The 27399-nt window shown below is 46.7% G+C and overlaps 2 protein-coding genes across 5 annotated transcripts in view; one reads left to right on the top strand and one right to left on the bottom strand.

The window, feature by feature from the left end:
• The window catches only part of Boc (BOC cell adhesion associated, oncogene regulated), a 73783-nt gene extending 63798 nt beyond the window's left edge, over positions 1-9985 (top strand). For 2 of the 4 annotated variants that reach the window (XM_006975773.4, XM_076548881.1), the window contains 11 exons: positions 965-1124; positions 1537-1647; positions 2082-2288; positions 2636-2817; positions 3341-3446; positions 3768-3890; positions 6022-6243; positions 6879-7117; positions 7280-7356; positions 8145-8335; positions 9240-9985. In XM_006975773.4, the coding sequence (XP_006975835.1) occupies positions 965-1124; positions 1537-1647; positions 2082-2288; positions 2636-2817; positions 3341-3446; positions 3768-3890; positions 6022-6243; positions 6879-7117; positions 7280-7356; positions 8145-8335; positions 9240-9427 (1806 nt within the window). In that variant the 3' untranslated portion in view covers positions 9428-9985. Of the gene's footprint in view, positions 1-961; positions 1125-1536; positions 1648-2081; positions 2289-2635; positions 2818-3340; positions 3447-3767; positions 3891-6021; positions 6244-6878; positions 7118-7279; positions 7357-8144; positions 8336-9239 lie in introns of all 4 variants that reach the window. The other 2 variants (XM_015994685.3, XM_042259330.2) reach the window with 1 other exon arrangement.
• A 3100-nt stretch (positions 9986-13085) lies between these two features.
• Positions 13086-27399, bottom strand: part of Cfap44 (cilia and flagella associated protein 44) — an 84540-nt gene continuing 70226 nt past the window's right edge. The window contains exons 29-35 of the mRNA XM_006975800.4: positions 25849-25959; positions 22784-22914; positions 21506-21622; positions 20419-20620; positions 16466-16626; positions 14791-14925; positions 13086-13691 (exon numbers count right to left, since the gene is read on the bottom strand). Coding sequence (XP_006975862.1) covers positions 13500-13691; positions 14791-14925; positions 16466-16626; positions 20419-20620; positions 21506-21622; positions 22784-22914; positions 25849-25959 — 1049 coding nt within the window. The 3' untranslated portion in view covers positions 13086-13499. The remainder of the gene's footprint in view (positions 13692-14790; positions 14926-16465; positions 16627-20418; positions 20621-21505; positions 21623-22783; positions 22915-25848; positions 25960-27399) is intronic.

Raw genomic sequence — 27399 nt, 5'->3', positions numbered from 1 at the left:
GAGGGTTGTATGAAATAATCTCTCACCGGAGCCTTTGTGGTCCCTGGAGCCGTCTCATAATTTCTTTTTAGAGAGTTAACTGTTAAAAATTCACTTATAATCCTTAGCATGCACCCTGTGTGTAAGCTTCAAAAGCATGGATGGAGAGCGGAAACAGAAATTAAAGTGAAAGACATCTCGGAGGGTGACGTGTACAGAGAGAGAGAGAGGAGAGGAGCCAGGAGTTGCCTGGGAACCTCACCCATGCCACGTCGTCTAATTTGACTTCAGAATGCCCCCAAGACATTGTATTTGCCTCATTTTTAGAAACGAATGGCTCAGGGCTCAAGAGTGAGGGAGTTTGCTCAGGATTTTACAGCCGGAACTTGAACTTGGAGTTTTCTGCTCCCAGACCCCTCTTTCCAGAGCGGGTAACACCGTAAACGTGCTCTTTGGACTCCAGTGAGGGGTTCTGTGCTCACTGGCTCTGCAGCCTTGAACAAATTCCTCAGTTCCCTCAGTTTAGGCTTGAGATGTGGGATCCGGAAGAAGACTGGTTGCTGGGACTTGAGGACAGGTGAGGTAGTGCAGTCACAGCGAGAACTCACTGGCGCTCTTCCGGTTGCTCCAGCGCCTGTCATCATTCTCATCAGTGGCTCTCGTTAGAATATGGATGGGAGGACCTGTGTTCGGCTCTGTATGCAAACAGAGAGAACGTTAGACGAGGAGGAGGTTGCAGGCGGTAGGGGAAGGGGTGGCCTCGGGGGCAGCTCCCAGCAGTCTCAGCCTGGCTTTCTTGCTGTCCTTTGGAGCTTCCCTCCTGGGATTATTGCCTGAGGCACCAGGAGATGGGACCCACAGTTCCACCTGCCCCCCAACCTGGCCCACGGTCCATCCCCTCTTCCTGCCCACGTGGGCCCAGGCTGAAACCCTCCCAGACACTAGAGGAGAGACTGGTCCTGACCCCAGTCACCTTCTTCAGCAGGTCACAAATGCCTCTGATGACTGGACCATCTCTGGCATTCCAGCCAACCAGCACCACCTCACCCTTACCAGTCTCGATCCCGGCAGCTTATATGAAGTGGAGATGGCGGCCTACAACTGTGCCGGCGAGGGCCAGACGGCCATGGTCACCTTCCGAACGGGTAAGGTCAAACGTTGTGCCTAGCACACAGAGTTCCAAAGGCCGAGCAAGTTATAGGAGGCCCGGGTGCAAAATCCTGTTCACTTTGCATAACTCTTCACCTGCAGCTGGATCCTCCTCCAGGGGCTGCCTCTGTGGACTTAGATGCCTGGGCTAAAATGCTTACCTTTCTTCCCGAGATGGATGAACCACTTCTCGGGCATCCCTCCATGCCTCCCAAGCACAGGGGCCAATAGCAACACCATAGTAGTGTTGGCCAAAGCTGGGAATTACACCACACTTTCAGTACCCTGAAATCATATTCGTATCACCTCGTCATAGCCCTTGGTAGATTCTTAGGCAAAAAGGGATCTTGATAAGGGAGGGCTCCTGGGCTCTCTCTCACTTGCTCTTCTTAATCCCTTCTCACCCAGGGCGGCGGCCCAAACCCGAGATCGTGGCCAGCAAGGAGCAGCAGATCCAAAGAGACGACCCTGGGACCAGCCCCCAGAGCAGCAGCCAGCCTGACCACGGCCGCCTCTCCCGTAAGCTCCAGCAGTAGTGAGGGGCAGGCCGTGAGCCATGGGGACAGACTGTCACAGAGGGCCTGTTGATGCCTGTTGAATGAGGAGCTTAGGGTTCCGTAGTCCAGAAGTCCCAGTGACATATTTTTAGCATCTCCTTAGTAACCACACTGGAAAAAAAATACAGGTTGGAGTATTTCGGAGAAAAAACTAGCATTACTGAGTCTGTAGGTCCAGAGAGCAGCAGTTCTCCATTCTCTGTTTTTGCAGAAGACTAGATGTTTTAGCTCCGGGCCTTCTCCCACACAGAGGGACACGGTACAAACGGCAGCAGGCAGAGAGGGCTGTGGGAAGGAAAAGCCCCGTCAGGGTCAGGCCGGGTCTAGTCAGTCCACAGCATCATCTCACAGCGTCTCTGTCCTTCTACATCTTTTCTCTGTGCCTGGCCATCCCAGCCCCCGAAGCTCCAGACAGACCCACCATCTCCATGGCCTCAGAGACCTCTGTGTACGTAACCTGGATTCCCCGCGGCAATGGAGGCTTCCCTATCCAGTCTTTCCGTGTGGAGTACAAGAAGCTAAAAAAAGTGGGAGATTGGATCCTGGCCACCAGTGCCATCCCTCCCTCGAGGCTCTCTGTGGAGATCACCGGCCTGGAGAAAGGTAGGGACCTGGCTTCTCTCTTCCTGGTCCTCTCTGTCCTGGGACCACATGGAGGAGGAGGAGGAACAATGAAGGGTCTTCTTCAATCGGTCCTTCCCTTCCTCTTCCCCACGTAGTACTCATGGGTACAGAATCTGTGGCTCTGCCTCAGCCCTTCCTCCCCCGTCTCTCCACAGCAGAGTCCAGAGCCACTTCCTGTGTGGCTTAAGGAAGATGAGTATTCTTATGGGTCCTGTGTGGACATTTTTGGAGAAGAGCTGACCAGATCTCCCTGGGCCGGGCCTTGGTGGGCAGTGAGGGGAGATCAGCGCTATTTCCCGAGCTCAGGATCCGGATCTCTTTCACAGGCATTTCCTACAAGTTCCGCGTCCGTGCTCTGAACATGCTAGGAGAGAGTGAGCCCAGTGCTCCTTCCCGGCCCTACGTGGTGTCAGGATACAGTGGCCGTGTGTACGAGAGGCCCGTGGCAGGCCCTTACATCACCTTCACTGACGCAGTCAATGAGACCACCATTATGCTCAAGTGGATGGTAAGTGGCCTGGCCACCAACACTGTGGGGATGTTCTTCCTACTCGCCTGGAAGCTTGCCTCCCTGGTGTTATACACCGGAAGGCCCCCTTGGGGGACCTGGGAGGCTGATGGTAGCTGGAGCTGCTGTTAGCTGTCTCTTGTAACCCAGCTCCCTCTGTCTACCGTATCCCACCCTCCTTCCTGCTTTCCACCTGATACCATAGGGAATCCCGACCCTTGTCCAGCGTCCCTTCATGTTTTCAGGGAGATTCAGCAGGAACGAAAGTCTTTGAAGAAGTACAGTTTGTTTCTTGTTTCTAAAAGCTCCAGGGCCCATCAGCAAAATAAAATCATGCCTGATCTCTGCATCCCTTCCTCAGAGAGCCCGAGGGACTGATTCAGGAATGTTTGCTGGGACCCCCACGAAGTTCAAACCCTGGACTGGGGAGAAGATTCCCACAACCTTGTGTTTTTATTTTCTCTGTGGTGATTTCTCTGACACACTGTGAACATGTCTGTTCTCCCCGCCCCCCCCCATGTAGTATATCCCAGCCAGCAACAACAACACCCCGATCCACGGCTTTTACATCTACTACCGACCCACAGACAGCGACAATGACAGTGATTATAAGAAGGACGTGGTGGAAGGTGAGAAGATGTGTTGTTGATACTGCTTCCTTCGCTGGCAAGGGGGTCTGGGTATTGGCAAAACCTCGTCTGTGCTCAGTGCCATTGAGTCTTTTGCGACTCACCTGGAGCCATGCAGTCAAAAGACCAGTCAGCATGCTTCTTTCTTAACGGCCACAGCAAAGCAGAAACGCGGGTGGTCGGTCCCCAGATCATTCTCTAGTGCCTCCCGTGCTGGTCAGTGGCCCTAGCTTAGACCAACAGCTTTGTCTGACTGTGTGAGCCAGGCTAAGCAAACACCAACACGTGCGTCACCATGGTGCCTCTCACTCTCCTTCCCAGGGGACAGGTACTGGCACTCCATCAGCCACCTGCAGCCCGAGACCTCCTACGACATTAAGATGCAGTGCTTTAACGAGGGAGGAGAGAGCGAGTTCAGCAACGTCATGATCTGCGAGACCAAAGGTGATTCTCCCCGGGGTCCCCTCCCATCCTGGGGATTCCTGTGAGGTGGAGCGGAGTCTCGCTTCCATCCACCCCGATATCCCTTTCCAAGAAGATGCTGATTTTCCAAGGATCCCAGACCTCATCAGTTGCCTCCCTTCCTATTTGCTTGTGTTTTGTGTTAACATGAGCAGGTTACCTTCATGATGGCTTCAAGGACTTGAGAACTAATGGACCCATGAACTCATTAGGAATAGAACCCGTCTTAAGATGGAAATGTTCTATACATGTTCTATTTTTTTTGGGGGGGGGGTATTCGGTCTTTATATTGGTTGGTTTATTTAATTCTGCTGCAGCCTGGTGAGATGAGAAGGAGATCTAAACCTCAGAAAACTTATTATATATGCATCTTGGCCAAAGGTATATAGCCAGGATGGAGCAGAATCTGCCTCAGACAGTTCCATATAGCTACAGGCCCAGGTTCCTTTTCTGCACTAAAACATATTAAATATGTACATGTACTTGTTAATATGTGGTCATTGCTCCAGTGAGTAGGTATCATTATGTCCAGTTTTTAAATACTCAAAATGAGTAAAGCTGTGTATTGCCAAGGACATGATCAGAAGGTCACAAAGGAATCCAGAGAAAACAGCATTCTCCTGGGGCTGAGGCCACAGTGTTCTCTGCCCCACTTTCCATTGCCTGGTCACTTCGCCCCTTAGCACCGCCTGTGTGCACATGGCCTCGGTGCCATGTCCACGGAAGAGAGGGACACGTGGGCACACAGCCCAAACTCTTGTATCAGTTTGAACATAGAGTACTCTGGGAGAGCAAGCAGCTTCATAAGGCCTTCTTAGGTCTTCAGGCTGATTCTTTAGGCTGGAATGAGGAGGGAGTAGCCTGGGGGACATAGCCTAAAAAAGTGACTCCAGATGGGAGGAGGAGGAGAAGGGGCAGCTCAGGGGAGAGGCCAGAGACACCAGCAGCAGGTCACTGAAGGACGCCAGAGGAGGAGCTAGTGCAGTTGGCAAGGACGATGAGGTAGATGAGATCCTTGTCAGGCTTCTTTGTAATAAGGTTCAGGGGTGGGCTGAGGGGAGAGAACTGGAGCTCTGAGATAAAGGTGAAGAGAATGGTTTTCGTCATTGCTTTTGGGCAGGACCCGGGTCGATTGCATGCTGGGTTGGGAGATAGTACAACATTTAGGAGCAAGCTTGAGGTTTTCTTTGAAGCGCTACTCAGGGGGCTGCCGTCTATCAGAAGGGAGGGGTCAGAAAGAGAAGCGGACCACCTGGGAACGGAAGGAGAGAAGGGCTGGGAAGGCTTCCAAGTGGCTGGTTCTTTGGGGACGCCGAAAGGGTTTGATAAAAGCAGCAGGTCTCCTGCCTCCCGAGTCCTTAGGACATAGGAGGCATCATGGGAACAGAGATTACCCAGCCCCTGGAGAGGAGCTGGGACCATCATCTCCCAGGATTGGAGCAGGCAGAAAAAAGATGAGTGGTGCTTGGCCATGGGGCTGCGACATCAGAAAGCTGATGTCAACTCTGTCTGATTGTGTGAGCCAGGCTAAGCAAACAACATGTGTGTCACCATGGTGACTCTCGCTCTCCTTCCCAGGGGACAGGTACATGGCAGAGGTCATGCAGGTTCACCTGCTGCAGCAAGCCCCAATGAGGTTTAGCATCCGACTTTGATGCGAATTTACCAATTATCATCTGTCCCACAATGTCCCCAGATGTCCTTCTCCTTGCAACCCAAGCTAATGCCCTGCACTTCACATCCCTTAGCCGACCTCGAAACAGCAGAGCTGTGGGAAGGGTCCTTCGCCTGAGCTCCTTCGCTTCTCTCTTGCCTATTAACTGTTCTTTCGGAGAACACAGTTACCCCTGTCCACTCTGACTCCGCGCTTGGCTCACAAGCATGTACGTTAAAGTACATTACAGGCCACCCCAACAATGTATTTCACATCGGGTACCGGTGTCATGAAAAGTTACCGACATGATCCAAATAAGGGATACTGAGACCCCCATCTTGGGAGCTTGGGCCCCATTTCCTATATCTATGGGACTGAGGGGTGCTGTATGTTCCTATTTTGTTGTAAAGAGAATGGCAGAGAAATAGACACTAATGTCAGTTTCGTCTTCAATTGCAGCTCGGAAAATCTCTGGTCAGCCTGGTCGGCCCCCACCCTTAACTCTGGCCTCACCACAACCTCCACCCCCGGAAACCATGGAGCGGCCGGTGGGCACCGGGGCGATGGTGGCACGTGCCAGTGACCTGCCCTATCTGATTGTGGGCGTTGTTCTGGGCTCTATCGTCCTCATCATCGTCACCTTCATCCCCTTCTGCCTATGGAGGGCCTGGTCTAAACAGAGTGAGTCCCACACCTCAGCACGGACGGACGGGAAGGAGCTTGGGGAGGGAGAAGGGTCTCTCAGCCCAACATGCAGGCAGGTGCCCAGGCAGGGCCAGACGGCCCAGCTCCATCTCCCTGACAGCTCAAGCTACCAGGTGACCCCAGAGGTCCCACAGAAACAGTGACCATCTGAGGCAAGCCTCTTCTCTCCTGCAGTCCATCCCGCACACCTCTGGTCTTGGTGTGTTACCTGCCCCATGTTTTTCTAATGTGTGAAGCTGTTTTTTGAATGTTCGTATTCAAGCTGCCCCCGCCTCTTCCCATGTTCAGCTCTTCTGTCCAGCAGGGGCTGCCGTGAGCCTTCCCTTTCTATGGGCTAACCTGCCTTGCCCACTAATTTCTGCTTCAAATAGCAACAGCCTCAGCTGGCTTCCCTACTAAACAAGGTCCCTTTCCACTCACCCTCACTCCCTTAGCTATTGCTCCATTGTCTATCCTTCTCACTTAAAAGAAGAGATGGGTGATGGGAAGTCTTAGGAAAGGCATTCTCGGGCTCTAGGATACTCGCTGCCTGTGTCCTCTGACACTAGGGAGCGCGGGGCTTTTGCCAGCTGGAGGAGGCTAAGCACACCTCTGCCGCCTGCTCTTTCCAGAACACACCACAGATCTGGGCTTTCCTCGAAGTGCCCTCTTGTCTTCCTCCTGCCAGTACACGATGGTGCCGTTGGGAGGACTTCCAGGCCACCAAGCCAATGGGCAGCCCTACCTCGGTGCCATCAACGGGCGGGCCTGTGCCAGCCGCCTGCATGGAAGCAGAGGATGCCCCGTGGCTGCTGCGGTGGGCTGCCCAGGCAGGAAACCTCAGCAGCACTGCCCGGGGGAGCTTGCACAGGTAACGGGCTCGTGGGTGTGGGCCCCGGGGGCACAGAGGGAGGGCCATTCTCCCTGTTCATCCAGGGCTGCTGGGCTGGCCTCCCTACAGTCGACCACAGCTCACGCTGCTCAATGGTGAGCACTGGGGCGTTCCTTGACCTTTCTTCTCTTCTTCAAGCAGCAGGGAGATGCCAACAGCCTACTGAGGCAGACCATTGTCACCAATGGATATGACCCCCAGAGCCAGCAGGTTGCCAGGTAACCAGGCCCCTCCTACCCCTGCGTTCAGTCCCAAGCCCCAGAGCCTCCCATTCTCTTTAGTTCCTCACGACCAAAGTCTGTCATCCAGAGACGAGCAGTGCTTCACGCAAGGGTCCCCAAGTTTTCCATCTGTGCTCCATGCAGCTGTTACCCCATGGGCGAGTGCTGTGTGCACAGTTACTCTCTTCCTGCTCAGTTACCCCATGGTGAGGTGCTGTGTGCACAGTTACTCTCTTCCTGCTCAGTTATCCCATGGTGAGGTGCTGTGTGCACAATTATGATGTCCTTCCTGCTCAGTTACCCCATGGTGAGGTGCTATGTGCACAGTTACTCTCTTCCTGCTCAGTTATCCCATGGGCAAGGTGCTATGTGCACAGTTACTCTCTTCCTGCTCAGCTACCCCATGGTGAGGTGCTGTGTGCACAGTTACTCTCTTCCTGCTCAGTTACCCCATGGTGAGGTGCTGTGTGCACAGTTACTCTCTTCCTGCTTGGAAGCTTCGTTGTTTCTCGGCATGTGTTGCCCACCGGCTCACCAAAACCCTTGAGGTGTAACCGATTTCGCCTGCAGGCCCCTGAACCATGTTCACCACCGGCCGCAATACAACTAAACTGTCACTGGCTGAATGAAGCGTGGCACCTCCTGATGTTCACAGGGGAACGGTGTGTGCTCTCAGCCCTGACCTGCTCTGGTACCTTCAGATATCAGACATGTGCCAGAGCATGAGATCCACCAGGCCCGTTCCGCCCTGCCTTACCCATTCCGTTCGGTCTTGTATGATGCAGAGGTCCCAAGTCTAGCTCAGAGGAAGGCTCTTTCTTATACACGCTGCCCGATGACTCAGCTCACCAGCTGCTCCGACCTCAAGATTGCTGTCACCGCCAGAAGCAACCCGTCACCACATGCCAGACGGCAATGAGAAGGGCACCTGAGGGTCCCGGGCTGGAAGCTTCGTGGGATCCTCCATATCACTCAGGTCAGCCAGGGGCAACAGGGGGACACTGTCCGATGGGGTCTCCCATGACCCAGTCATGGCTTCAAGGACTTCAAGCATTTGGGCGTCAGGGTGGATGGCCTCGAGGGGGGGGGCGGGGAAGGAGGCAGGGGGTGGGCATGGGGCCTCACCAGGTCAGTCTGACTCTACTGTAACTGAGGTCTTCAAAGGCCGAGAAGAAAGGCATTCTGTGTTCCAAAGGCAGAAGCCTGTTTGGTCTCTCCATTTCAGAATCAGGGCCATTCGCAGACTCGGCCTCATCACATGGAGGCTTCTTTAATCCCTTGCTCTGTTGGGTCATGTCTTAATTAGGGAGTGATTCTCGTCACTCATCAGGGAGCCATGTTCACACACACGTCATCCTTCCAGCCGTGGGCTTCCACAGAACTTGTTCCTCCAGGGGCCGTCCCCGCCCATGGCTCCCTCGGTACCCTACTTCAAGCCAGTCTGCTAGGACTTGGTTGGGGACACTTGGTACTTCAGAGAATTAGCTGGTGTCTCTTAGCTTCCAGGACGTGCATGCCCCATTTCATGCCGATTCTGGACCGTCTCTAGGACATTGAATTCTAAAGGACCTTCAGCTCCCAGAGGCGGACCAAATCATCACAAAAATAAGATAAGGCTGGACAAGGGAAATGGATTGTAAACCACAGCCTGAATCTAGAAAGAGCTGGGGCTCCCTTTGTCTCTTCAATGGATAGCCCATGGCCACAAGTTGAGTGTTGTGGAGTCTACGGTCTCTGGTTACTCTCCTTCGTGGGCCACTGTGCCCAGTGTGACCAGTGTGACCGGTGCAGCCAGTGTAGCCAGCCACACATAGAGATTAGCTCAATATTGTTCTGTCAGTCTGGATTTTAATGTTGCCTACATTTTTTCCTCCCCACAGGGCCACGGTGCTGTTTGGGCCTTGTACCAGTTGAAGAAGTAGACAGTTTTGACTCCTGCCAAGTGGGTGGAGGAGACTGGAGTCCCCAGCACCCTTCGGGGGCCTACACGGGAAAGGAACTTGGGGTGCGGCTCTCTCCTAGCCCATCAGTTCACGTGTCCTTTGAGACACCACCTCCCACAATTTAGGCCGAAGCCGATATCCCAGAAAGACTATATATGGGTTTGTTTTTTTTTTCAAAGAGACAGAGAAAATTGGTATTTATTTTTCTATTATAGCCATATTTATCTATTTATGCACTTGTAAATAAATGTATATGTGTTTCTATAATTCTGGAGAGATAGGGAATCTCCCCCTTTATGGCACAAGGGGGAAAACAAGTAGCAAGATCGGCAGATTCCAGTAGGAATAGCAGCACAGCCTGGCAGGCCTCAGATGGCCCGCAGAACCTTCCGAATGCCCTCAGGCAAGTTGGCAGAAGGACCCCAAGCACACTGTTCCCGAAGGGCATGCACGAGGAAAACAGAAAAGGCCATGCTGCTGCAGACTGGAGCCACCCGGAAGCCACTCAGACTTGGTGGCACAGGACACGTCTCCAAGATGCCACGAGAAAAGACCCAGATGTGTACAGCACTCTCAGCATTAACGACCATCCAGAGTCAATAATCTGTGGCAACATATCTCTGTAAAAACAAACACTGTAACTTCTAAATAAATGTTTAGTCTTCTCTGTAACCTTCAACTTAGTCATGTATGAGTCAGCGTTTTCTTTAGACATTGGGAGTCCTGTCTTGGAATAGCTGGAGAAAATTACTGCTGGTGACGATTTCTAATCCATCAAGTGATAAAATCTGGAAACAGTAGCAGATGTTTTTCATATTTTTGTCTTTTTAAACAATGAACATTGTGTTTGGACTCATGTAAAAATGACATTTGTAGCTGTTTACTCCAAGAGGGAATATACAAAGTGAAGCAGGTTCGCTGCTCTCTGGCTGGACTGGAGGTGAGTGTCTGTCTATTGTAGGAATGAAGCTAATCCTTCTTATGTAGGGGTGAGTGTGTGTGTGTGTGTGTGTGTGTGTGTGTGTGTGTGTGTGTGTGTAACTGGACATAATTGAAAACTGAAAATTTCAAAGCAAGTCTTCACACATTTCAAGTGTTCATTGTGTGGGGAGAGATTGTATGTTTCAGGAAAATGAAGAGTTGAAATGATGCCTGGCACTTTTAATCGTATTAAGAGTTGTATCAAACTCTGCTTCTACTCAAAGAATTTGATAACAGGATCCTAAGAAGCCCGAGGAAACTCCTTCAGTCTGATTGTTTGGGATGAGTCCACCATCTGCTGGCCAGAAGAAGTACTGCATCTGCCCTTCTGTAGACTCATCCATTTTCCATAACAACTTGAATCTGAAAAGAACCTTCCTCAAAATGCAGCATCGTTTTCAGCAAGGCAGTACTTTCAAAGTATTTATTGAGATGACTGTAAAGAACAAAGAAATTATAGGGATGCAGTGGTGTAACCCAGGAAGAGAAGAAGTAAGAAACATGACTTAAGACACTGGCAGAGAAGCCTTCCAGGTCCCTGCAGGCGAGTAGTGGGCAGAACTAATAATGTTCAGAGTCTTTGCTAATCCAGCTCTAATCTGAGCTGTACTTCACCCACCAGACTGTTGGAAGCCTATTTTTTTAAACTTTATTTTGCTTTTTACTTCATGATCTAAACTAATTGTCAAAGTGGGCTTTGGTGAACTCCACTAAAAGCAACATAAGACAACCTGCTTCCAGTATGCATCCCTTCAGACTCTGAAGGAGTTCCCCAGCCTTTCTAGGATCCTGTTTATCAAATTTCCAGAGCCTAACCAGAGACACCCAGATGATCTGAGACCAGATTCTTGAACCCCACAAACCCTCTCTGGGTGAGATAATACATTTTTAAAGCTAAGGTTTGAGGCAGATTTTTTTTATACATTAAAAAGCAATGAATGCTGTTAGCATTTGTTTGCTTTAATTAAAAAAGACACACACAGCTGGGTGTGGAGATCAGGTTGCTTCATGTTCCTCCATATTGTGTGAAGCAATGGCTTCTGGGTGGCCTTCCCCCGAGTTGCCCCCTTTTACATCAGTAGAAATCCAGAGGAAGAATGACATCATGTCTCGTTCATACACATGGACACTATCGTGTCCAACGTGAACCCCAGGGAAGGGACTGGTAAGTTAACTTATCCTTTCAAGTAAAATGGTATTGCCTACCAGCTTACCGAAGACAGGGAACATGTAGGTAGACCCATGGATGTGTTTAAATTATATCAGAAAAACTGGGCCAGAGAGAGCTTACTGGATAGACCTCAACCCTCACCTGGGCACCATATAAAGAAGGATACCCAACACTGTGATGTCAGCAGGCTTTGAGCAGTCATTGGGACCCCAGAAAGTGTGCCATGGGCTATTGAGATACAAAGCATTCTAGAGGCTTCATTGTAGAGGCAGTCCATTCTAGATGGCTGACATTGGTCCATCTGGACCCAGTCCTGAGTCCTGCATCAAAGGTCCAGCATTTCTGCTGTGAGGTCAGTGGTTCTCAACCTTCCTAATGCTGTGGCCCTTTAATGCAGTTCCTCATATAGTGGTGACCCCACCCATAAAATTATTTTCATTGCTACTTCATAACTGTAATTGTGCTACTATTACAAACTGTAATGTAAATATTTTGGGAGATAGAGCTTTGCCAGAGGGGTCACAACCCACAGGTTGAGAATCACTTTACTAGGGTCAAAACCCAGAGTTACTGTCAGGTAGTTCACTGGGTTGGATCATGTGACTTGGTTCATCTGGGCTTGGCTTCTAACTGGCCTCTACATCTGACCACTTGCAATGACTCTCTACATCCATGTCAGCTCCCTTGTTGCCTGTAGTAAGGCCCCTCTGAGCTCCTCGGCCTCTAACCTCTTTGGAGCTATCTGTGGGCGTTACTGTATGAAATGTAACCTGTGATCTGAGAGCTAACATTAGTAAGTAAGAGTATCGTCAAAGTCTACAAATGTCAACAGGCAGCTAGGGAGGAAAATTGAGACGACTTGGTAAATTGCAGCCCATAAAACTGATGCAGCTTGTGAATCTACTATGACTCAATACATTCTGACACTGTGGAAAGGCGCAGGTGTGTCCGTCTACATCGCTGGCCATTGTGCTCACAGATGTGCAGTATAAAAACTGGGAAAGGTTCTGTAGTACAGCCTCTACCAGCAGAGGTTTATCCTATGGGGGCAAACAATACACTGGGGAATCCGAAGTGTCACTACTAAAAGGACATCAAGTGTCAGGGAGACCATTCTGCAAGGGGTGCAGCCATGAGTTTCAATCAGCCTTTCGTGAGGCGAAAAGTACACTCTTGAGTTTAAAATGTCACACATAGTCAAAACTGGCGGCTGGAATTAGTCCTTCAAGGAGATGAAAATCTAATTCATCCCTTCCTCACCTAGATCCAAACCAGTAATGGCTCAAGTGAACCCCAGCAGAAGGCACAGGGCACAGGAAAGCTAGAGGGGGGTTATGGAGAATTCCACTGGAGTTGCAAAGAGCCTAGAGAAAAGCGTCCCTTACTTATTTTGGAAAATGTGAGCCTCAGAATTGAGGAGTCTGCAGAAATAGTGGGTGATTCAGGAAGCTGCCTCTGCCAACCCAAAGCGAGCTTTTTTACTGTGTCTGTCTGCATTTCCTCAATCCCAAACCCTCAAATAGCTGCTTTATGAAGTCAACAATAACAATGTTCACATTTGCATTTCTTATTCTAAGTTATTATTGGCAAGATGGTTAGCCTTTTTTTCTTTTATGTCCTTGCACAGACTATTTAACACAAACAGTTTATTTTCTAAAGATCCAAGGACTAAGAAAAGGAAGTTTTCTCACTGATTGCTGAATAATAGTTTTTCTTGCCAATGGCTAAATATTCAGAATACCAGAAAAACAGATGATTCTGAGAACACAATATATAACAGCTGCTTTCTTAAATTATGAGATTTAACCTTCTTCATTACTCAACTTGGGCTGGAGACATCTATCCTGTCTTCACACAGCCATAATTACATGTCAAATGTCACAGTTATTTCTAACATGGAAAAATAGTGTTAATTCACATAGCAGGGTGCTTTTTTATGCTCTCCCTATGGTTCACTTTAAATGAGAGGATTGTCGTGGGTGATAGGAAGTAGACCTGGTGAGTTCTGCCACAGCTCTTGAGTGGGAAATGAGAAGACAGCAAGTTTAAGCATCCATGGACTTCATTTCGTTCTCCTGTGTGGATGTGATGGGCGGGAGGATGAGCCCCCCTTTCTTCCGAAGAAGGGCAATCTCCTCCTTTAAAGCCAAGATCTTTTCTGACTGGCTTTGGACCAGCTCGGTGACCCTCTGTCTTGCCAGTGTATCTGCTTTCCGAGGGCCCTGGAAGGCATTTCCCTGTTTGGGAAAAAAAAAAAAATACCTTTCTTACAGTCCATTTAAACAGTGATTGCCTCTTCAGGAGACTTTAACTTCTCTACTAAAATCTCATTCTTAAAATGTGTGCCTTCGGACAACTTCTAAAATTCAAGCCTACTTCAGAAGTACTTTAAACTATCTTATCTGTCCTTTACAACTTGGAGAGCTCATCAGTGGAACTAAGGCAAGACACAAAGATTAAAGGGACCCGAGATGGGAGAGAAGTCCTTCACGCTGGAATCTAGTTGACTCTCACCAGATGAAAGTCAAGAATTGTAGTACAGTTAAAATCTGTTGTGAAAGTTGCCTGCGGAGAGGCAACATTCTTTTTATAGATATTGCAAATAAAAATTAAAATTAAAATAGCAATGAACTATGCATGAAGTGGAAGCACACGTGACCTTAGGGCATGGCCTTTCTTCTTCCCTGGCTGAAAATGTGCGATTTTCTGTAATCTTACAAATAAGACTATATAAACTTTGCTTACAATAAAAACATATCAGCTCCCCTGTGCAACCCTCGTGGCCTATGGTTTTCTCTGTCTGTAATCTCATCTTACATTCTGAACAAGGTCCCAGCTGATGTAGTTGTGGTTCCTCAGGGGACCATAATCTGAAAACACCTGGTTTAAATTATCTCCAGGATGCTTAAAGAAAATATTTTTGCAGATGCTATTGAAGATGCTGGGCCACTAGAGGACAAGGCTCTGTAGTAAACACATCCTCAGGCTCAATATGGATTCCATAACGACAAGTGGAAACACTCAAAACAAATAGCAAGCCTTTCATGAGGTAACGCATACGGTTACACAGTTCAAGATGCCTACTTCCTATCAAGGCAAATGAGCATATTGAAAATGGACCCTGACACCAGCCAATTTCAGGGAGCCCATTGGTATAATTAGTTATGCTTAAATAACCTTCCCTCTCCAAGATCAAGGTAAAACCTATAGATGAGTACTCATATAAGTTCATGGCACGCAAGAGGCATTTGACAAAGCTGGTCCCCCCAGGAAACCACTCTCCTGTGGCTAATACTGAGTCAGTATCCAGGGATAGATGGCCCGGAAGGTACACACCTGCTGGTTCTGGAGTGTGTTCAATCTGGAGTCAAGTTTCTTCTTCTCGATGCACAGATCATTCATCTGGTGAAGCTTCTTGGTGTGTTCTTTCGTCTTCATCATCAGCTCCCAGCGCACCTGGGCGATCTTTTCCTGCCAGGGAAGGAAGGTGGGACACGGGCTAAGTGACTAGGAATGGAAATAAAGAAAAACGAGTGTCCAGTTCTACCAAAGCCGTCACTGGGACATAGCTCTACAGTACAGTGTTGGCCAAGCAGGTATCAGGCCCTGGGTTCGATACTTAAGACTAGGGAAAAAAAAGTGAATTTAAAACCAATCATGCAAAGGGAACACTAGGTGTACATGAAAGTATAATTTGAAGCCAGTGTGAAAACGTAAGCAGAAACACTGCATTGAGTCTGGTTTGATTAAAGAAACCGGTGAAACCTAAAACAGAGCACCTGTGTGGCCTGGGCAGGCGTCTCCATGACGGGTAAGGTGACCTGCTGACATCCCACGCAACCCAAGTCAGAAGCTCATTTTTTAATAAAAAGGGGGACCTGTAGGTCCCTGGCCCCCGTTTTGGGTAACTGTTGCCTTGCTTGTGGACCTTGACCTTGATATCCTCCCTATGCTAATTCCCTGCCAAGTTCCACCCTCCTGAATGCTTAAGGAAAGTTCCTTGTCTGTGTATCCTGGATAATGGGTGTTAACAGCTTAGATGCAAGGTTGTAAAACATCAGTAGTGAACTTCTGCCCTCCAGGGTCCTCCCATTGTGCTGTAAGCCTGTAATTAAGACCTCCTACCCCCTTCAAGAAATGACATACTGCGAATGTAATCTATGAATACCACAAATGTGATTAATATCATGAGTGTAATCTAAAAAATAAAAATTAAAAAGAAAGGGAGAAAGAAAGAAAGAAAGAAGGAAGGAAGGAAGGAAGGAAGGAAGGAAGGAAGGAAGGAAGGAAGGAAGGAAGGAAGGAAAGAAGGAAGGAAGGAAGGAAAACGGTGAAACCTCGCTGCTATGCCTGATGACCTGAATCATCACTAGGACCCACTTGGTGGAAGGTGAGAACCCACTTCTGCAAGCTGCCTTCCACAGGTGCACTATGATGCCGGTGTATGCACATGCAAATAACTATAGACATGCAATCTATTTAACTGTGCTGAGGGTCGAACCCAGGACCTTGCACAGGCTAAGCAAGTACTGTCGTTGCTGAGCTACAACCCCAATCCCTAAATGTGTTTTCTCATTTCCAAATCCGAGCGGCAGGCCAAAGCTATCTGGTAGAGCAACAGGATTCTCAGAGAACAACGTGCTATGTCCAAAACCGTGAGAGCATATCCACTTGAACACATTACACATTGTATATGCAACTTAGACTCGGAAACCTGATTCTGCTGCTGTCTCTTCCAGATAGACAAGACTCTCCAGTAAAGAAGTGAGACAGGAGCTGGACAGTGGTGGGGCACCCCTTTAATCCCAGCACTCAGGAGGCAGAGGCAGGAGGATCTCTGTGAGTCTACAAAGCCAGTTCGAGGATAGTCAGGGCTATCAAAATAATAATAATAATAATAGATACAGGCTCCTAGGTGCTGCCTAGACAGTTCCCAGGAGCCACTTAAGCCTCCCCAGGATTTTCTAATTCCCGGAAGTGCAGCGAACAAGACGGCCCCTGCCCTTCTCACCTCCCACATCCTTAGTTCCTTGGCATTTGATAGTTCCTTTCGAAGCTTTTTGATCTTCAGTTCTTCGAGTGTTGTGTTCACAGAGAGTGTCTGGAGGGCTTCCAGATCGATCACTCGGCCGAACTTGCTGATCATCAGATCTCGGACTGTTTCTTCCATTTCTGAAAGACCATCACTGTCTCAGTCTCCAACCGTTAGCAAATGAAACAGAGCAGTTACAGGAAAACACCAAGGAACCGCTTTTGTGAAACCGGAAAGATTTTTTATGGCCAAGAGATTTTCCCCCGGGGATGTTTGCTTGCTGCTTTTCTTACTTAAAATGCTGGTTTGCAGACAGCCTTCTTCATTTTCAAAATGCGGTGTGAAATGGACTCCTTTTCCCTGAGAGGGCTGTGCACTCGCATCTCTGTCCCTCCGTAACTACTGGCAGGCTCCAACTGCATTGTTAAGTGATCTGATTGTTCTAACTGACCTTTACAGAATCTACTATTAAGAATGAAGCAGGCGCCCGGCAGTGATTGCGCATGCTTTTAATCCCAGACCTCGAGAGGCAGAGCTAGGTGGATCTCTGTGAGTTGAGTCCAGCCTGGTCTATGGAGTGAGATCCAGGACAGACACCAAAACTACATAGAGAAACCCTGTCTCCGGGGTGGGGGTGGGGGGATGGAGCAGGCACTTTGTAGAACGTCCTATAGCACTCCAAGCAAACGTCACAGAAAGTCCTTGAAGTCCTGCTCAAGACTCACCTAGTCTGCTCCGCCCCACCCCTTGGCCACGCCCCACTGTTTCCCACACCTCTTCTCCTTTGCTCCACTCCACATCTAACCTCAGAAAATAATAGTCAAGAGTCTTTTCCAAAGGCTATATAAAATACAGTCATTTTACAGGGTTCCAAATTAACGTACTAGCTAGGAATACACGTAAATGTGTGTATTGTTTTCTTATTTTTCTTTTAAAGAAATGCAACACTGAGCACACAATTGGTAACAGTGGCTCTCTCTGGGTATAGGAAACAAGAGGATGCATCTCTCAAAGGCAGGTACTACAATACTGTTACATTAGCTTGGGGGGTACATTGATTGTATTCATTTTGTTTGGATACTTGACAACTTACATATAAATTCCATGTACCAAACATTATTTTAAAAAAGCATTTTAAAAAGATGATTATTGTCAGGCATGGTGGCACATGCCTTTAATCCCAGCACTTGGGAGGCAGACACAAGACGATCTCTGTGAGTTCGAGGCCAGCCTGGGCTACGAGTTCAAGGACAGCCAGGGCTGTTACACAGAAAAACCCTGTCTTGGAAGAAAAAAAAAAAGATTATCTTCCTACCTTTCTGTTATGCATGTTACATTACACACCACCTTAATTTTAGGTAGATTACAAACACAAGGTAAGTAACATTAATAATAGAGAAAACTAAAAAAAAAAAAAAAAAAAGTTTAAAAAAACCCTGACAAAAAGCATATACATTTATTATGTATAACGTGCCATTCTGAAATGTGATTTGTAGAAGGGTCAGATTGAGGTAATTAAATATATTACTTCATAAGTTCATCCCCCACCCCACCGTGTGTGTGTGTGTGTGTGTGTGTGTGTGTGTGTGTGTGTGTCTAGAGCACTTAAAATCTATTCTCATTTTATGATTTATTTATTTTTACTTTACGTGCGTTTGTGTTTTGCCTACATACATGTCTGTGTGAGGGTGTCAGATCCCCTAGAATGGGAGTTACAGACAGTTATGAGCTGCCATATGGGTGCTGTGAATTGAACCCAGATCCTCTGGAAGAATAGTCAGTGTTTTTTAAACTCTGACACATCTCTCTAACCCTTAAAATCTATTCTCTTAGCAATTTTAAGGAATACAATCCATTGTTGTTAACTAGTCACCATGTGGTTTATAAAGAACACCTCTGAATCTATTTCTCTTGCTTCCCTGAAATTCTGTAGCATGTAAGCAACATCTCTCCCATGCGCCATCCCATCCAACAGGCCTCTACTAACCATCCAACTCTATTCTATGCTCCTGAGTTTTATTGATGTTTCTTGAGGCAGGGCCTCATTATGTAGCCCAGGATGCCAACAAATCTGTGGTAGTTTTCTAAAAGTTGAGGTGGCAGATATGTTCCACCACTCCTGACAAGTTCAACATTTTTTTTATAAACCACTTATTAGTAAAATCATATGGTATTTTATTTTTCAGTGCCTGGCTTATTTTACTTAGCACGGTGCCCTCTAGATTCATCTATACTGTTATAAATGACAGTGCCTTTTTTTTTAAGGCTACTGATATTTTGTTATGATTAGTAGCATATTTTCTTTGTCCACTCATCTGCTGATAGAACTCTTGGGTTTATTCTGTAGCTTGGCTCTTTCTTACAGACAGTGTTACACTGAGCACAGGTATGCAGACAGCTCGTTGACATACTGATTTCGTTTCTCTTGAATATTTATCCCATATAGGAATTGCTGGATCAAAACTTATCCTTTTTTGCTTTTTTATTTTATTTTATTTTATTTTATTTTATTTTTTCAAAATAGGGTCTCACTATGTAGCTTGGGCTGTCCTGGAAGTCACTCTGTAGACCAGGCTGGCCTCGAACTCACAGAGCTCCACCTGCCTCTGCCTCCCAAGTGCTGGGATTACTACTCCCAGCCAAAACTTATCTTTAAGAAAGGATTTCTTAAAAAGACACATGCTAAGTGTACATCATAAATAGATAAACTTACCATTTTAAGATTTAAAATGCCTTTTTTCACTTTAATATAAAGTTAAAAAAAAAAAGTTGACCCAATGAGAACAAATAATAGACTAAAATCTTTAGAATTCCCTAAAATCAATTAAAAAAAAAACAAATGAAAAAGGAGCAAAAGACATAACAGATATTAGAGAAAGGAGCATAAGAATGGCAATTGGCAAATTGCCGGGCGGGTGGCGCACGCTTTTAATCCCAGCACTTTACTTCGGAGGCAGAGGCAGGCAGATCTCTGTGAGTTTGAGGTCAACCTGGTCTACAGTGTAGCCAGGGCTACACAAAGAAACCCTGTCTTGAAAAAACAAACCAAACCAAAAAAGAATGCAAATGAGTGTGTGTGTGTGTGTGTGTGTGTGTGTGTGTGTGTGTGTGCCAAAATGTTCAATCTCACAAAAGAAATGCAACTAAAAAACACAGTGAAGTATATTTGGACATCCAAATGTGTCCATGTGTCACATGGAGACGGTGGGAAAAAAATTAGAACCTGAAAGAAACAAACAAAGACCAGGCAGCTCTTACACACTGCTTTGTGGGGGACACCGGGGCTCAGTCACTCTGGCAGCAGTTCTGACAATACTTCGGAGAACTGAAAAATGCACAAACGCTCTTGGAACCCAGAGACCCTTCAATACATGCATAAGGCTTACCAGGATAATGAAAAGTTAGAAATAACCAATGCTCATCAAACAGGGCATGGAGAAGTAAAAATGTTAATATTCATACGATGGACTACTACACCGTCAGCTAAACAGAATAAATTACCTGAAGCAATATGAATAAAAAAATCATGGTCTTGAAAAGTCCACCATAGGCTCTGAGTATCATCACAGAAACATGCCGGGCGGTTTCCCATACTGTGTGAGAATACGTTGGTATGTATGCATCTGTACCGGATGGTCAGTCCTGGAGGAGCAGCACACAGTGCTGGAAAGAGGAGGGGCTTTGCTCTATCTGAAGCATGGTTATAGGTACAATGGAGACGATCACATTGTTCTACATTTTCTCATTCAGAGAGAGAAAGAGAGTGCATGCCAACATCGCTTCCCTTCCCAACAGGAAGTGAGGGGCATGTGGTTTCCTCTCAGGGATGCTGGGTCTGTGGTGACTGGTTTCCAGCTTGGAAACCAGTCAGCTGCTAGTTCCCTTTTGTCCCAGTGTTCCTAGCGGTCTGGTCCGCGGTCTGAGCTACTCACTATGGATGGTTTTCGCCATCTCTCTCTTCTCCCGGATGAGTACCTTCCGCCTCTCCCTGCATTCTCTGTTAAGTTTCTGCTGCTTGGCGTTTTCCTCCTGGAGCTGTATGATTCGCTCTTGCAGCCGCCCCAGGGAGTGGTTCGAGAAGACCAAGGTTCCAGAAAGGTCGTTAGGAACCTCCCCAAATATCACATACTCTATCTACAAATACAGAACAAAGCAAATGGAAATGAGAACCAAAGCAGACCAAGGCCGGACTGAAGGCAAGGCATAGGAATCCTTTCTTCTCTGCCCTGTTGCTTAAAACCCCTCACACTGGGCCTTCTCTTTCTCACCCCTAGTGGCAGCGATCTGGTAAACAGAAAGTTGCCCTCAGAGAAGCCACATTGGATCTCTCTGGGGACAGCAAATTTTCGGGAACGGGTCTTGCCTGATACCTACACTTCATAACAATGGGGCAAACATTTCAAGGATGACATAACAAACTGTTACCAAGAGGTCAACCAGTCACACAAAATACCAATAAACTGACTTCTTGGAGTATTTCTTGCCCCTTAAGAATAGCCTCTTCTCTTAACATGGCAAGGGTCTACAGCAAGACTTTGTTTTCTCATTGATAAGAATTTCCACAGTTTAACATAAGTTGTAATTCAAGTAAACAGTGGAAATCAACGGAGATTGGAAAAAAAGAGAATATTTCTGTCTTGTCCTGACCTCCCTTATTGATGACATGAAGAAGGCTTCCTTCCGCTCACTGGTTCACAGCTGACTAAAGATGGATGGAACGGGACGTGTGCACAAGACCCAACATCTCACCCTCCTGTCATTTCATTCTTACATCATTTCTCCAGACCTGAAATGGCTGGGCTGGTGAAATAACTATGGGCCAGGGAAGCATGCGTGTTTTGGTGGTTTTCGTTAATTAGCAGACTGAATGGGTAAGAAGAGTTAGGGATGTCATTCTGCAGGCAGAATCCTCCCACCAAGTGACATGGGACATCACTGCTGAGGCATGAATCTTTCTCTGGGAAAGTTGAGGTGCGGTGCTGCTTCTTGGGGCGGGGAGAAGGGGGGTCGGGGGGTCACCTGGTGGAGCTTGAGAGGGATGACGACCAGCAGCTCGTTCAGCCTCTGCTGTTTCTCTCGCTGATAAGCCTCCAGGGCCTCCTCGGCTGCATTCAGATTCGTCGCCACCACTTTGACCTGAACAAAGCCGCGTGAGACATATCGACACGCTTCAGTGGCAGGATATATATCCAAGGTGGTAAATGAAGGTGGACACAGGGTATGTGCTTTGGGGGACCATGACCCAAGCAAGACCTGAGTCTACACTGCAGCCCAGAAATGTGTGTTATTTTCTTCCTGCCGGGTTAGGATGCACTTCCCTATCAAGTCATTCCCGAGTCCAAGAACTGTAAAAGCTTTATAAACGAGGAGTCAAAAAAATATCTCCCCCTCTTACTTTCCATATGAAAAGCAGCCTTCGACATGATATCTTTGTCAGAATGGTAGAAGACTTGTTGTTGTTGTTGTTGTTGTTGTTGTAACAATGACCCAAAGAAATTTAATAAGAAGGTGTTTTAAAGCAAGAAGCTACAGCATCCCCAAAGCATATTCATCATCTCCTAAAAACCCAACAGTGTTCCTGAACATTTTCATTTATAGAAAAAAAAATCCATTAAAAAATCTAAGTGTGAATCAAGTCGAGTGACACTGTTCTAAACAAGAGTAACTAAGAGAGAAAGTCAGAAGACAGAGGAGAGGGTAATAAAGTTCCAGAAGCTTAGCTTTGGGACCTTCAACACACAAGGTGTTGGCCCCAAAAGACTGAGTCCAAAGAGAAAATACCACAGTTTCTATTCTTATTTATCTTCATCTCATTTCTAAGAATGCTTCATGACCAATATTCCTTGAGTGTTATTTATAAATCCACATACATTTATTATGGGATATGTTCTATATGTATTGCTTGTAGAATTATGTCATCAAAAAAGTTGAGACAAATGAGTGACATAAAGAAAAAGCAGCCAGGCGGTGGTGGCGCACGCCTTTAATCTCAGCACTCGGGAGGCAGAGGCAGGCGGATCTCTGTGAGTTCAAGGGCAGCCTGGTCTACAGAGCAAGATCTAGGACAGGCACCAAAGCTACACAGAGAAACCCTATCTGGAAAAACCAAAAGAAAAAGAAAAAAGAAAAAGCAATCATCCAAAGAGCAATGGCCCTGCCATACTGCAGATGTGTGATGTAGAGGGAAAGCTGTAGATAACATCTGATGCATTCCTCCTCTGAGAAGGCAATGTCACACCTATGATAGAGGAAGATGGGGAGCATGTTAGAAAACAAACAAGTAGGTAGAGCCCATACTTTTTTGGAGCATGTATCATATTCTTTTTTCAGGTTGTCAACAATTTTCTTTTCTTCCACTAAGGCTTCCTCAATGTCTAGCCTTTTCTCTCGAAGTTGGAGGGCCAGTTCAAACAGACTCACATCACAGTCTGAAAAGAGAGTGAAAACAGGAAGGCAGCCCTGTGGGATGGGGAGTGTGGTGGCACTAGGAACTTGTGGCACGTGGAGCTTAAAGATTCAGAATCAATATCAGCTATTCACAGACCCGCACTAGACCCTGCAAGGGAGGAATTATTTTCCTTCTTTTAAAAACAAAGTGTGTGTGTGTGTGTGTGTGTGTGTGTGTGTGTGTGTGTGTGTGTGTAGAGGTTAAAGAACAACCTCAGAGTCATTGTCTGCTGTGTAACAGTTTCCTCCAAGATAGAAACATCCTGCCCTTCAGGGAAGTTCCTTAAGCAGTGATGAAGCAACTCAAAACAGCTTCAGGAAGTCCCTGAAACTGACCAGATTCACTAGGCCCCTCCCCACCAGAGTAAAGAAGCAGAAAAGACTCTCAGACAAGCCAAACTGCAAAGAAGACTGAGACCAGACCAGCTGCCTGCAAGAAGCAGAAACCAACCGAGCTGCCTAGAAGAGGTTTGGACCAACTAAGTCACTTGGAAGGGACACTCTCCAGTTTGTTGATCTGCCCGCAGGCTATGCAGTGTACTCTGAGTTCCCAGCTTTTGTGAGCTGTCGCCCATACTGGGTGACACCCATAGTCCTGTAACTCCAATAAAACCCATCGGTTCACCAAACTGGACTGCAGTGGTATCCACACTTTGGCCTGTCCTGGGTTTCCCTTCCAGGGTGAGTAGACGCGTGTTGCATCTCCCCAGGAAAAGTTTTGTCACACAGAAATGCCTCCTACCTTGTTTGGGACAGGTCTCTTGTTTCCCTGTAAATTCACTAGCCTAACTGTCCTGCAGGTGTCTGGGGTTCTCATGCTTCTGCTACCCTATCCAGCTTATGTGGGTTCTGGGAATTCAAACTCAGGTCCTGCCACTTCTTTGGCAAGCATTTTGCCCACCGGCCATCTCTGAAGCCCCAATTGTCCCTATTTTGTAGATGAAAACCTGCATTCTAAGGGAAGTGATACAATGTAATCTGCAGGTGATGAAATGGGCAGCAAGTGCATGCTTTTATTTGAGCTGTATTACTCTAACCCCACACTGACACACTGAAGGATGGATGGACATGTGTGGAGGGACTCATGGCAAACTGGCACGCCTTGCCCTTCTCCCCCATTCCCTCTGCCGTGGTGAGAACCGTTAGATTACATTCCTAAAGCTGATCACCAAGGCCTAGTCCCTTATTTGGCCACTCGCTCCTCCTGAAGCTGACTATTTGACTCACTTAATTAACATGCCCAATTAAAATTAAAAACCTCATCCTAACACGGGGTTTCCCCTTGTGCCTTTATAAACTGCTGATTGCTTATGGGCCACGTCTGTCTCCTCTCTATTTACAGACAATCCTTCGTCCTACTCTAGGACAAATAGCCCTGGCCACTTGACCCTGGCCCTTTTCCCTTGTTCCCTTCCCCTTCTCCCTCATACTCTATTTCTTTCTCTATTATTCCCTGTTCTTTGTCCTTCTGGGACAAATAAATCTCCATTGTGCTGAGAACTTGGTCTTGGGGGTCCTGAGCCAGTATCAGGCCCTTTGGGGGTTCTGAGCTGATCCTGTTCCCTTTCAATGTGAAATCAGAATACTGAAAGAGAACTGTGTGTAGGTGGCACGTGCCTGTAATCATAGCAATAGGGAGGTAGATTAACAAGGGCTGTAAATTCAAGGCCAGGCTAAGCTACATAATCAGACTCAGTCTCAAAAACCTAACAGTTGGGAATGTAGCTCGGTGGCAGAGTGCTAGCCTAGCACGAATAAGAGCTTAAGGCTGACGCCTCAAACCACAAAACAGAATAGCCAAGCAGGATTTAGGAGCCCTAGTTTCAGGCCAGCTCAGCAACTAAACTGGCTGTGTGGTGTCCAATCCATTTAATCCCACTGCACTGTAACAAAGTGATTTACAAGGTTTTTATTCCATTCATAAATATCGGAATTTTTATATAAGGCTCTTGTCAACTGGGTAGTGGTGGTACATGCCTTCAATCCCAGCACTTCAGAGACAGAGGCAGGAGGTTCTCTGTGAGTTCGAGGCCATCCTGGTCTACAGAGGAAGTTCCAAAACAGCCAAGGTTACAAAGAGAAACTCTGTCTCCAAAAGAAAGAAAGAAGAGAGAGAGAGAGAGAGAGAGAGAGAGAGAGAGAGGGAGGGAGGGAGGGAGGGAGGGAGGGAGGGAGGGAGGGAGGGAGGAAGGAAGGAAGGAAGGAAGGGAAAGAAAGGAAGGAAGGAAGGAAGGAAGGAAGGAAGGAAGGAAGGAAGGAAGGAAGAAAGAGAAAAAAGACTCTTGTCTTCATAATTAAAACAAGATTTAAGCTTTATTTGAAATGAAACTTCTAAATTTTGAGTAAAACTTTGTTTTAAATGTCTGGAAAATCAAATTACAAACAAAATAATATTGATTTTTCTCCACTGAATTACTGAGATTGTAAGCATGTTGATCTAACTGCTCTGGGATGTTTCACTAATTAAAACAAAAAAAGAAATTACCAAAAATTTCCAGGAAGCTGGTCTGGACTGTCCTTACAAATTTGAAATAGAAAATTTGAGTGAGTGTGTAAAAAAGAAAATATTTGTGTGTGTGTGTGTGTGTGTGTGTGTGTGTGTGTGTGTGTGTGTGTGTGTAAAGTACAATCTGGCATTTACCTATACAATTAATTTGCTAATAATGCATAGTATCTCTGAACCATTAGTCAGTTACCATAAATTAATTTGTTACTAACAAAAACCTGTCCAGAGGATTAGCTAATACTCCTCCCAGAGAGCCCTCCCAAAGGGTTGTAGGCTTTGCTTTGTACATCTGAACCCATTCTTTTCTTAAATTTAATTACGAGAGAGCAGATGACTAGAAAGGGACCACCTCTGCATTGATAGCCCACACCCCCACTACACAGCGAGCATGGGGCTCTGCCTCACTTACTGGTTGGGCAGATGGAGTCGTCAAAAACATCGTCTTCAGATCCCGATGCGTCCTCATCGCTCTCCAGGCTGGACTCTTCTTCGCTGGATTCCTCGCTCTCTTCGTCTTCATCTAAGGAGAGAAGAGGATCTCATCAGCCCAGCAGACCCTGCGGCACCAAATGCAGGGTTTCCCAACAGTCGATTACTAGGGAACAGACCATGTGAAGAGCTTAACACCATTAAAGACGCGGACCACGAGTTCTATCCTCAACTTGCTGAATCCAGTCATAGCGAGGATGCTGGTACACCAGCTTTGGGAACCCTCACCCTTGCCAGCCAACAAAATCCTCAGATTTCCCCTTCTTCTAAAAGCTTATCATTCCAGCCTGCCTTCAGTGAAAATTCTGTTAGATTTTAGCAAAGAATTACCCTACTCGTTAGTAATTTTCTATCTACTGGCAGTTCCCTTGATCCTCTGTATAGGTTATCATTTATCCTTGCAGCCAGAGTTGAATTCTATATTTTTCCTACCTCAAAACCCCATTTCAGCAGCCACCTGGACAGTCTGTATGGTTGCTCTTCATCAAGGGTCATGAATAACTTTTCATTATTATGTTGTATATAGTATCTTTATAAAAATGTATACGTGTCTGAATAGTAAAACAGATCATCCCCAAGATAAGTGAGTATAGACCCCTTCAGCATGTCCCATTTTGCTCTTAAAATACCAATGGGACCATCTATGGACCACACACCACCAATTTGCAGTTGTGGTCTTATGGAACGGCAAATTAGACATAAGAGATGGACCTCGTACTTTTAAGATTTACTTATTTATTCATTCATTTCTTTTTTCTTTCTTTCTTCTTCTTTTTTTTTTTTGTTTGTTTGCTTTCTTTCCAAGCCAGGATTTCTCTGTGTAACCCTGGCTGTGCTGGAACTCATTCTGTAGACCAGATCAGCCACAAACTCACATAGATCTGCCAGCCTCTGCCTTCTGAGTGCAGGGATTAAAGATGTGCACCGTCACCACCCGGCTCATTCATTTCTTTTTATCCAGAGTCTCCTACATGCTAGGCAAGTACTATACCACTAAGCTTTAACTCTAGCCCTCTTTTAATTTAAATTGTATTATAATGAGTTTTTTTGAGACAGGGAATTGCTAAATTTCCTAAGCTGGCCTTGAACTCACATAGCCCAAGGGGGTCAAACTTGTACCCATTTTAACCTTCTGGGTAGCCAGTGTTACAAGCCTGTATCTATATTCCTAGCTTTTTGCACATTTCTGAAATCTAAAATCTCTCTGAAAATTACTTGAAGTAACCTCTACCCCCCATATAAAATGAATCAGAAACATTTTAACGTTAAGTATCTTTACATAGATTGTGTTTTCTGAAAAGGAACTTTGTCCTATTTCTCCCAGTAAATATGGCTAAACATTATATATTAAACAGACATAAGATTCTGAGAAATAGAGAGAAGAGAGCAAACCACCAGTGTACCCTGGAACCTGAAAAGCAGTCCTCTGGTGAGTTCCCTGGGTCTCTTTTGCCTCATACATGTCAAGACT

The sequence above is a fragment of the Peromyscus maniculatus genome, chromosome 12 (assembly GCF_049852395.1).
Source record: "Peromyscus maniculatus bairdii isolate BWxNUB_F1_BW_parent chromosome 12, HU_Pman_BW_mat_3.1, whole genome shotgun sequence".
NCBI lineage: Eukaryota > Metazoa > Chordata > Mammalia > Rodentia > Cricetidae > Peromyscus > Peromyscus maniculatus.
This window is presented reverse-complemented; position numbering and strand designations above follow the sequence as displayed.